General features: G+C 41.2%; 1 protein-coding gene across 1 annotated transcript; it reads right to left on the reverse strand.

Annotated features, from left to right (window-relative positions):
* Positions 1–11624: 11624 nt before the first annotated feature.
* LOC144218786 (large ribosomal subunit protein eL30) lies at positions 11625–12088 on the reverse strand. Its single transcript, XM_077748756.1, has one exon. The coding sequence runs from the start codon at positions 12024–12026 to the stop codon at positions 11679–11681; it is 348 nt and encodes a 115-aa protein (XP_077604882.1). The 5' UTR covers positions 12027–12088; the 3' UTR covers positions 11625–11678.
* Positions 12089–12347: the final 259 nt, after the last annotated feature.

A 12347-nucleotide genomic window follows, 5' to 3' on the forward strand; every position in this document is an offset into this window, starting at 1 on the left:
TGAAAGGTTAAGCACAGGGGCGCCTGGGTGGCTTAGTCGGTTAAACGTCCGACTTTTGCTTAGGTCATGATCTCGCGGTTCGTGGGTTCGAGCCCCGTGTCGGGCTCTGTGCTGACTGCCAGCTCAGAGCCTGGAGCCTGTTTCAGTCTGTGACTCCCTCTCTCTGACCCTCCCCTGCTCACGCTGTCTCTCTCTCTCTCCTAGAAATAAATAAAAATATAAGAAAAAAAAAAGAAAGAAAGGTTAAACACATGTAGAGGATTCCAGAAATAACTTCAAAATTCGTAATTAACATTATTATTATTACCTCAGCAAATGAAGAGAGAAAACCTCATAATTATATGAGTAAAGTTAATTTTATAAAATCTTGTGGTCACTCTTAGTAAAAATTCTAAGTGAAGAAAAAACAGAAGGAAACTATTTAGAACCCCCCCCAAAAAAATCCATTGTCAAAGTCAACAGCAAACCTCACTCCAAAATAAGGAGTGCTAAAAATACTTCCATGAAAATCAGGGAACCAGAATGTCTGATAGGTTCATTGTTAGTCAACGTTGATTTGTAAGTTCTAAATATCATATGGGAATAAAAAGAGGAAATCACCATAAATATTTCCAAAGAGGAGATCCAATACTTTCATTTGCAGGCAGTTTGATTCTTACACCAGGAGACATGAGACATGTCACAAATTATCATGAAGTATTAAAATAGTAAGATGAGATATTTTGTAGGTGGCTGTAAACGTGCTCAGTATATAAAAAGACAACAGTTTGTATGCTGAATGAGACAGCCAGTGAGAATCGTACACGGAAAAAAATACCTCCTTTGCAAAAGGAACAAAAGCATCAAATATCAAAGACAAGATCACAAGATACATACCATGCCTTTGGACGTTAATTATAAGGTGCCAGTCATTCCAAAATGGCTATATAAATGTAATATACTTTAGATTTGGATCCCATTGGAGCCTAGGCTAGATAAAATTATTTGAAAATTCATATGGAAGAAAACGTGTTTGACAATGGCCAAGAAGATTAGAAAGAACACTGGTGATTTAATGGATAAGATACTGAAACTTACTGAAAAAAAATTATCTTGATCCACATTAGTACTTGCACAGAAATAGACAACCATATGTGGAACATAATAGAGAGCTCAAAAAGGGATCCACATGGGGCACCTGGATGGCTCAGTCTGTTAAGTGTCTGATTTTGGCTCAGGGCATGATCTTGTGGTTCATGAGTTCGAGCCCCACATTGGGTTCTGTACTGACAGTTCAGAGCCTGGAGCCTGCTTCAGATTCTGTGTCTCCTTCTCCCTCTGCCACTCACCCATCTCTCTCTCTCAAAAAATAAATTAGAGTTAAAAAAATTTTTAAATAGATCCATATATTCCCAATATCATTTAGTGAATAAGCTCTCTTTTTCCAAGGATTTGAATCTCACCGTTATCTCTGATCTGGAGAATTGTGGGACATTCTCTTATAACACTTTGGTTCTCTATTTTTAAGCTGTTTCAGTGAGTGCAGCTTCATTAGTGTTTTTTAATACTAGATAAGGCTGCTTCTACCTCATTCATTCATTCTTTTTGAAACATGTCATGGCATTTTTCACTTCTTTACCTTTCTTGGTGAACTTGGTGTCACATTGCCAAGTACAAAACAAATTTAAACAGAATGTCAACACACTGAATTTATACTTTGATCAATGTACCAAAAATTGGACCCATGTATATAGGGACCTGAATATATAACATAAACAACTGCATTCAGTAGTAAAAACAAAACAAAACAAAACAAAAACTACCTTTAGGGGGCACCCGGGTGGCTCAGTTGGTTAAGCGTCTGACTTCAGCTCAGGTCATGATCTCGAAGTCAGTGAGTTCGTGTGCTACATTAGGCTCTGTGCTGACAGTTCAGAGTCTGGGAGCCTGCTTCAGGATTCTCTGTCTCCCCCTCTCTCTTCCCCTCATACACTCATCCTCAATCTCTCAAAAATGAATAAATGTTAAAAAAATTTTTAAATCTACCTTTAGGATAGACATTGCTAATAACCATCTGAAAGAAAGAAAATGTGACTTCTGCCTCTTATGATATAAAAAATTAAAACTGGCTCTAATATTAAAATATAAGACGTTAGGAACAAGAGGAGCATTAGTTACAGTGGAAGCCAGATTCTAACTTCTGGATAAGGAGTGGATGAGTGGTGAAAAAGTGAACACTCTCCAAGATCTTGTCATTACTGTTTCATAAGTTGGTCAACTGAACAGTTGTGTTGTCTCCTGGAATACTGTTCCCTGGAATAATTAAGGACGATATGTGTTTATACAAGAACCAACAGAATTGTCCGCCAGCCCCTGATGAGATGTTCCAGCAAGAATGCTCATCTGTCAGACACCTCCCACTCTCCCTCACCTCCTTCCAATATGAGACAAAGAGACAATAAAACTGTGAGGAATTGATAGGACAAAGAAAACTTAACTTTGAGAACTACAATTACTAGGTAATTGTAATTATAAACAGAATTTGGGCTACAATAATAAATCAGTAAAAAGTAACAAGGATTGTTTATACAACCTTCTTGGCTCCAAATTTTCTATCTCTGGTGATGCATATGTCTCTTTGCTTCTCAGCACAGGGAAAACACGTTACATGAGGAGATTTACTCTGTGTTACAGAGAAACACAGGATGGACTGAGTGTCCTTCTTGTACTGATTGCCTCACAATTAACTTATATTTAAGATAATTAATATGGCGATGTGGCACATTTGGGTGCAACTGCCCTTGGGCCCTATAAAATGCATGTTCAATAAGAAATTTATGAACATGACTGTAAGAATTGTTCAGTGAGAGGACCCAGTGGAGGAACTATCAATGAGAGAAAAGGTTTCCCTGACAGGTCCAGATCAGAGACGATGAGGAAGTGGCAATGGCATTGAAGAAGAGACGATTCCAGACTACAATACAATAAACAAGAACCATCAGCAAAGATATATGAGCCCCAGTATGGTCTGACTTGCATTGCATCATGTATTTACTCTCTGAGGCCCTAGAGATTATTGCAAAATATGGGAATGGAGGGATGGAAACCAGAAACACTGGGGGCCTGAAGCCTGTAAAGGATTCACTACAGTGGGACAGCAAAGCCTTCTCTGTGAGGGGACCTGATAATCCCCCAGACCCTGAAGTGCAAAAAGCAATATCACTCCAAGAACATGTGTACCACTGGGGATGGAGATTCCAAGTGGCTTATGATACAGGAAGGAATTCTGGGATTTCACTTAAAAGCCAACATGGGTAGAGAAGTGGTAGATGTGTGGGGTGTCAAAGGGATGGAACAGATGCATTTGAGTCTTGCTTATTGGTTTGCACATAAATGAGCACACTCATGGGAACACAGACAGACAAGTGTTTTCCTGAGGTTTAAGGTGATGGGCACAGAAGAGTAGGGAGGATGGGGGAATAGGTGAGATTCTGGGAGGGGGCCCGGAGAAGTCTCCCTTCCAGCGGTAATGACCCAGGCTCCCATCCTTGTTCCGTATAATTCTGCATCCACCTTGGTCATCTGGGCAACTCCTCTTGGCCCTTCAAGTCTCAATTCCCTGACCCCATGATTAGGAATCTGGGTTTGACCTTCCTGACAGCGTTAGTACAGTCACTGTATCTTGCCTCCAAGTCCCTCTCCTTATTGAACCCTGGGATTTATTAGACAATGTGCCAATCGAAAAAAGAGGCAGACACAATTTGTGTATCAAAGCACTCAAGACATGAAACAATGAGAGGTTAAATGGTGAAAGTTATGATTGCCTTCATAGTGTTTAATCTAAGCCTCAGGGTGCATGGAAGATGCTCCAAGTGTGTGCTTGGAAAAACTGAACGGACCAAGGAAACCACCTACATCTTCACCACATTTGAATCTTAGCAAAGCAGTGAGTAAACATTGTCTCCCCGTCCAAATGTGGTAGCTCATCTGAGAAGAGAAACCTTTGATGAAAGGCCCTGCCACCCCTCCCTTCCAAACAAATGGCTTAGTGTTGGTTGACATCTCATTTATGTGACTAAAGTGGATCTAATTTTAGTAAGTTCCTCTCTCTTTGTCCCTAAGCATCCCACTCTGAGTATCTTGAGTGGAAGATGCTTACTATTCTCATTGCTTTTTTTTGTGGTTGTGCCAAGTAAGCACAGATTCTGTGCTTGATCATGCTAAGTTGCTAGAATCGATTTGCAGAATCGTTTTTGCTGGTAGAAAGAGGGGAGTTGCATTCCACACCTGGGGATGGTTCCTCTCTCTCCTTCACTGCTCGTTGGTCCTAGATACGACAAAAACTGGAACTCCGATCCTGCTTCTCCTTTCCCCGGAAAGAAGACAAGACATGGAATGGAATAAAAAACCCCACAGATAATGCGAACTCACTTTCAGAGGGGATTCCTGCCTGTGGGTTCAAGGAACCCAGGCATTGGGGTGGAAGCAACGGATCGAGAGCACCGGCAAATAGCTTCAGCCAACGTGGGCTTCACCTGGTTGTAGCTTTGCCCGCTTCCCCAAAAGCCCATGTTGTTCAGTTCCGAGCATGCAGTGAGATCAGGTCTTTCTCTGTTGGCCCTGTGCAAAGCTGTGGAAGGTTGTCTCTTACTCTAGCATAGATACTTTCTTTATCTTCTTGTCATCCCAAGAATATCTCCTGGTGAGGTAGTCATTTTCCATGATCCCGTAATTTGGTAAGCACTGTCCTCGCTGGGCTTCTGTGGGTACTGGAGACACTGCTTCCACAACCACTGCAACAGGTGACATCAAAAGCTGAGAAAACATGACTTTTGCTCTCTTCCCACCTTTAAACTCCCATCAGTGCCTTCCGTTGGAGAACATAACTAGGCAGCATGGGCAAGAGAGTCTGGCATATGCAGGCCTTCAGTTCTAGCGATAGAGAGATGGGTGGACAAAGCAACTCTAGAATGAAAAAATATCTGCACACTGTGATTTAATCTACAGAGATTTGGTTTTATTTTTCAGCCTGCCGGAGACCACTTGTCTGATCTATAGAAAAGTGAATAGCTGTTATGCTTGCTGCCTACAACATATTAAACATGACTTATTAACATACTAAATACATTAATTAATGAACACAATGCTTCATTGGTCAATATCTGTGTACTGACTAGTGCTGGAATAAGAAAAATTTCTTGAAGTCTTATGTCTTATACCCATGGAGACAGATCTCCAATGAGAGATTTGGGGAAAATGCCAAAGCTCTGTGTACATAAATATGAGAGTATAATGGATATTAAAAAGGATCAATACTGGGGTGCAGCCCATTGAGTGCTGACTCTTATCTCAGCTTGGGTCATGATCCCAGAGTCAGGACTGAGCCCTGCCTCAGGCTCCCTGATGAGCATGGAATCTGCTTAAGATTTCCTCTCTCTCCCTCTCCTTTTCTCTCTCTGTCCCCCATTCTGCACCTCTCCCTTACTTATGCTCTCTTCCACTTTCTCTCTCTCTCTCTAACATAATATAATAATAATATTATTGTCATTAATAATATTGTGAGGATCAATACTCACAAGGAATCAGTTACCTTTACTGTCCACTTTACTACAAAAAACTATTCAAGAAGAAAGGTCTTTCTGACAAGGGATATAGGAGTGCTGATGCATAGGGGCACATGTACCCCAATGTTCATAGCAGCACTCTCAACAATAGCCAAAACATGGAAACAACCTAAGTGTCCATCAATGGATGAATGGATCAAGAAGATTTGGTTTATCCATACGATGGAACACTACATGGCAATGAGAAAGGATGAAATCTGGCCATGTGTAGCAACATGGATGGACCTTGAGGGTGTTATTCTGAGCAAAATAAGTCAGGCAGAGAAGGACAGCTACCATATGTTGCACGTATAGGAGGATTAGGAGGAACTTAATGGAGAATCGTGGGGCAGAAGAAGGGGAGAAATAGTGGGGGAGAGGGAGAGAGCAAACCATGAGCAACTCTTGAATGCTAAGAACAAACTGAGGACTGATAGGTGTGGGGGGGAAGGAGGTGATGGGCAGGGAGGAGAGCATTTATGGGGATGAGCACTGGGTGTTGTATGAAAACCAATTTGACAATAAACTATCTAAAAAAAAGAAAGAAAGGTCTTTCTGATAATCAAAGTATAAAGGTAAGCAAAGGATAGTCTTGAGACTCCTATAGTGAGTATTAGTTCATCAGGTTCCTGGAACATCTCACAAGTCCTAAGGTTATTTGGACCCCTTCTTCATGCAAGTCTTCCAAAATGTATAACCAACTTGACTCAACCTGTTATTCATGCTACAGAGTAACTGCTTTCCTCCCCTAGGCTAAAGGTGGAGAATATCTGATTATTTTCATCATCCTAATTGGCATGTGAGTGCCATTTACATAAGTGTTTGCAGAAGACTCAAAGTCCCCCCGATTGAAAGGTACCTTTGAGGGGCGCCTGGGTGGCTTAGTCGGTTAAGCGTCCGACTTTCGCTCAGGTCATGATCTCGCGGTTCGTGGGTTCGGGCCCCGCGTCGGGCTCTGTGCTGACTGACAGCTCAGAGCCTGGAGCCTGTTTCAGTCTGTGACTCCCTCTCTCTCTGACCCTCCCCTGCTCACGCGGTCTCTCTCTCTCTCCTAGAAAAAAAAAAAAACCACATTAAAAAAAAAAAACTTCTGTTGAAAGGTACCTTTGATTGTCATGGTTGTGACCTGCTGTCTTCGAGTTTCTCATTCACATGTGGGGCCCCACTTACAATGAGGAGCATGTATGTCAAGGATGGACAGGCAATCTGACTGACTGGGGATGGTCAAGAAGAGTGGGTAGCACTTGGCCTTGAATGCTGCAAGACAGACCCTCTGGAATTGCTCTCTGTAACAGCAGTCACTCAGCTAGAACAAATTTATTCTAACAGAGTCTCACCTTGGTCTGGTAGCCTTGACTCCAGCTTAAAAGGAGCTTGCAATGAAAGGGGGGGGGGGTCTGTGACATTTGAGAGTCTTCTACCGGCGAAAGCCAATTGCTTGTGTTCTACCTGGAACTCTCATGGGCCCATGACCATTTCATATGTGCAGTACTTCACTGCTCATTTAATTGCAGCCTGTATGTTTATTGTGTCATTGAGGGGGCTCTAGAGGACTGTAGGCTTGTTACTTGTAATCTATTTGGTGTGTACTTTGCCACTGGATTTGTGTATGATTTTGCCGGAGCTCTGAGAATGGGGTACAAAATATGGTTGTGAGTTGATGCAAATCTGCTTGAAATTTTGTCTTATAAGTTAAGACTCTTCATTTTAGTCTTCTTTTGAACAGAATTGCCACAAAGAGGATGTATACTGAGCAAATGGAGAAATTCATCAGTAACAGGTGGAGTTGGGTAAATGTGCACATGTGTTCCCCTTGGGGACATAGCACAGCTTCATTCCTATGAGTCAGTGGCTATTTTCAAGTCCAAATTTAACACTTATATTGCTGAAGCAAAGTGGGATGAACAGAACTCTGCCTTCCCAGGAAGAAAGGAAGGGTCAAGCCATCCAGAGAGTATGATACATTTGGGTCTGGGGGGACCCCAGTGATGGATGATAATATATGAAGTCAATGTGCATTTGGAAGAAGGGTCCTCAAACTCTAGGTTGTATCTGAAATGGCACCAGAGGTGGAAGAGGCACTTGTGTAGCTCAGTCTGTTAAGACTCTGACTTCAGCTTAGGTCATGATCTCATGGTTCATCAGCTCAAGCCCTTCATCGGGCTCTGCACTGACAGTGGGAAGTCTCCTTGGGATACTCTGTCTCTCCTCTCTGCTGCTCTGCACCCTCTCTAAATTTTTTGTCTTCATTCTTTTCCATGTGTGACACAGAAAAGAGACTTTGACACCATAGGACCATTGAGTTCTGACAACAGTTGGCAAATGGATGAAGGAAGCCGTCATTCATGCCCAGTGGTCTTTTCCATGTCATGGGCTTCTTTTCTGCAGCTCACAGGTTGTAGTAAGAAGTCTGAGCACACATTATGGGTATGAGGGCTGCTGGCAGACAGTCTGTGAGAGTAGTAAGGAATGCCTTGGGCAGCTCACATATTTCCCTGAGGAAACTCAGGGCACAATGGCAAGGGAAGAAGTAATAAAATAGCTTTGTGTAGTTTGTGAGATAAGGTGCATTGGTGATTTGGGAGCTACCAAAGATGCTTGCAGCTTTGGATAAAGGCATACGTACCTCAATTCTTGATACTTCTTAAATCTGTGAGGACAAATGTATTGATAAAAAATCACTTTTAAGTTTATATATTTATTTTGAGAGAGACAAAGAGAGAGACCAGGAGAAGAGCATGGGAAGAGAGAGAATCCCAAGCAGGTTCTACACTGTCAGTACAGAGCCCAATATGGGGCTCGAACTCATGATCTGAGCTGAAATAAAGTCTCAGGCACTTAACCAACTGAGCCATCCAGGCAACCCAAAATACACCTCTTGAATAACTGAATGAAGCCTTTCTTATTTTTGTATCCTCATGAATATCACTTATCATTAAAATGAGGCAGTTTTGTTCATGTTTTTCATCTTTGCAGATGTAAACCCTGAAAATGCTCTCACATGGACGTACAGATGTGACCAGAGTGAGTCTATGGAAGCAATGTCACTTGGTTCTTTGAATCCCCCTAGGTACCAGCTAAAGATGACATTGCAATCTATCACTCAAAATTCTTTTTAACTTCTTATCATCCTCAGTAAATTAGGTCCTTTGATTTTATCCAAAGCAAGCAATCAGAAACCACTTCCTATAGAAAAATGTTTGTGTACCACAAAATATTACTTCAAGTTATTTTTTTTTTTTGGAGTCTAGAGATCTGTAAACAGAGTCAATGCCGTGTAAGATCTGATGGGTGACAGTCACACCTCAGTCTTCATAAATCGGAGCGAGAATATATCTTGGAGAGAAATGGGACATGAGAACCAGGACGACCACATGATGTACCCATTGTAACAGTATTTGTAGACCTTATGACCCAGAAGTGATGTCTTAAATCTCTCCATGCCCCATGTATATGTTAACCACTTAAAGACTTAAACCCTAAAGAATCCCTGGGATCTCAACCTCAACTAAAGGTCAGGTGTGACCAGCGCGTCCTTCTATGAACAGGTGCTCCGAGACCTGTGCGCTTTGGAGATAATTAATATCTGTCGCCACCCACCACTCTCCTATACCTTTAGTTCCAGTGTTCAGTATTTAGGAATTGACCATCACATGGCCAGATTTCATTGTTTCTCATGTTTTAGCTATTGTGGAGAGTGCTGCTATGAACATTGGGGTACATGTGCTCCTATGCATCAGCATTTCTGTATCCCTTGTGTAGCAACATGGATGGACCTTGAGGGTGTTATGCTGAGCGAAATAAGTCAGGCAGAGAAGGACAAATATCATATGTTTGCATGTATAGGAGGATTAGGAGGAACTTGACGGAGGAACAAGGGGGAGAAGGGCAGAAATGGTGGGGGAAAGGGAGAGAAGCAAACCATGAGAGACTCTTGAATGCTGACAAAAACTGAGGACTGATGGATGTGGGGGGAGGGGGGATGGGCATGGAGGAGGACACTTGTGGGGATGAGCACTGAGTGTTATGTGGAAACTAATTTGACAATAAACTATTAAAAAAAAAAAGGAATTGACCATCACAATGGCAAACTCAATGTGGTCATAAAACAATACATTTGTGACTGAAAAGTAATGTGACAGAAATCCCACGTTACCTGGGAGACACCCCAACGGAACCAAAGCCAAACTCTGAAGCACACTTTGTTTATATTTAGGATAAATAAACATTCCTCATTGGAAGAGTCAGTTAGAGTCAGTTCGAGATTTGACGTGGGAGCTAGCTGATTTAATTTGTTTGTTACTTTAGGTACATATTTTCCTTTCCTTTCTGTTACGTAGTGTAGTAGCTGACATTTACTGCCAGACATTGTGGTGAGCATTTTCTCTTATTAATTTGTTTATCCTAACCTAATCATATGAGGTAGGCACTATTATTATTGCCTTATTCTACAGATGAGACACCAAGCTAAGAGGATTAGCATCTGACTGATGTCCCTGCAAGTAGAAAGTTCAAGAGCTGAGCTTGAACCCAGTGGTGTGGTCCTAAAGTTGGGCGCTTACACTCTGCTCACAATACTCAAAAAAATGAATGTGAGAACAAACTGAGAGCTGATAGGGGTGGGGGTGACAGGATGGGGGGTGATGGGCATGGAGGAGAGCACTTGTGGGGATGAGCACTGGGTGTTATATGGAACCCAGCTTGACAATAAACTATTTAAAAAATAAAGACAAAAAAATAAAAATAAATGAATGCATTCTACTTTGAAAGATCCAAACAGCTTCTCAGAATTCAAAACAAAGATAAAACTGTCCAGTGGGGGGGAGAGGGGCTGGATTGGATTTGTGAACTAATTTGAGAAAAATGGACTTCCTTAAGTGTCCTGATATTTCCTTCAGGAACAAAGTGTGTGCCTTAATTGTTTTGATTCTTTTTTTATCTCTGTAAGTAAAATTTCCTGATTTTATCCTTAAAGTTTTGCATATTTCCTCTTACATATATCTCAACATATTTTTGTTGCTGCTATTCTTCTGTTACCAGTGGCATCATTTGGTTGCATGATGTCATGTGATGGGAATAGCAAGCTTACAGGAAAGTGATCGATATTTATATGCTGATCTATATTCAGCTACATAAAGAACTTTCATAGGTTCTAATACTTTTGTTCAGTCAATTAGCTTAGTTTTCCCTGCCAGTTGATCAGCTATCTATATGTGGCCACATCTCCATGGATTCATTTTTTTCTGATTGGTTTCTTACTTGAAGATCATTTTTTTAAAATAGTTTATTGTCAAATTAGTTTCCACATAACACTCAGTGCTCATCCCCACAAGTGTCCTCCTACATGCCCATCCCCCCCTCCCCCCACATCCATCAGTCCTCAGTTTTTGTCAGCATTCAAGAGTCTTTCATGGTTTGCTTCTCTCCCCACCATTTCTGCCCTTGAAGATCATTTTTTAACAAGATGTCTCCCTTTGTTAATAGTGTTTCTTGTTTTAGAGAAGTTTTATGTTCACTGAAATATTGAGCAGAGCACACAGAATTCCGATGTGCTCCTCACTCCCACACAGGCACAGCCTCCCCCACCATCAACATGTCATACCTGAAGGTATGTTTGTTATCATTGGTGAACCTATACGGACACATCATTAACACTCAACGTTAGTGATTGACATTAGATTTCACTCAGGTTTTACATCTTTGATGGCTTTTGACAGATCCGTAACCACATGTATCCAGCATCATAGTCTCCTACCTATGTAGGAGCATGTCACCAGCCTAAAAATCCTCTGCAGTCTGTATATTTATCCTTCTTTCCACCCCACAAAAATCCACTGATCATTTACAGTCTTGATAATTTTGCCTTTCCAGAATGTCATAGAGCTGTAATCATAGAGTATGCAGGTCTTCAGGCTGGCCTCTTTTATTCAGTAATATGTAGGTAAGGTTATTCCATGCTTTTTCAGGGCTCACAACTCAGTTTTCTTTTTTTTTTTCAATATTTTACCCCATTTTATTTTATTTTATTTTATTTTATTATTTTTTTTTTTTAAAACAAGCTCTGGCCAGTTTTATTAAAGAAAAGTTTTAAGTGATTTACTTTTCACCAGTCTGTTCTGGCATGCTTCTAATGATATCAGAATCACCTGGATCAATAATAGCCAGTGTGCACACTCTGTAGTACTTCCCACATGCTGTGCCCAGTTCAATATTATTGCCACTGTAGTGATGGACACCAGTTTTGGCCAACATGGCATAATATTCTATTTCAGATTTCCTCAAGGCTGGGCAGTTGTTGGCGAGGATGACCAGTTTCGCTTTGCCATGTCTGATCATTTTCAGAGTCTGCTTGTACCCCAGCACGTACTTTCCACTTTTCATAACGAGCTGGAGCCTAGAGTTGATGGACTCCAGCGACTTTTTCGTCTTCTTTGCGGCCACCATCTTCCTGCCTTAGGGGCGGGACGGACGCAACCAAAAGCAGCCTCCAAGATGGCCGGGAGAGAGAAAGGCTACCCCATTTTATTTTTTAAATAAGTTTGAAAGCTGTTAAGTATTTGACTTATATGTTTTATCCAAAGAATTTTTTAAAATTTATTTATTTTCTTACAAATAGTTTATTGTCAAGTTGGTCACAACACAGTTTTCAATTCCATAGAATTTTAGAACTATATACCGTGTCCAAAGGGACCACAGTTTCTGTGTCCAATGACCCTTGAAGGACATCTTTATTGCTTCTGAATTTTGGCAGGTTTTGTGTAGTCA

Source organism: Crocuta crocuta, unplaced genomic scaffold (assembly GCF_008692635.1).
Source record: "Crocuta crocuta isolate KB4526 unplaced genomic scaffold, BGI_CrCroc_1.0 scaffold323, whole genome shotgun sequence".
NCBI classification, from domain to species: Eukaryota; Metazoa; Chordata; class Mammalia; order Carnivora; family Hyaenidae; genus Crocuta; species Crocuta crocuta.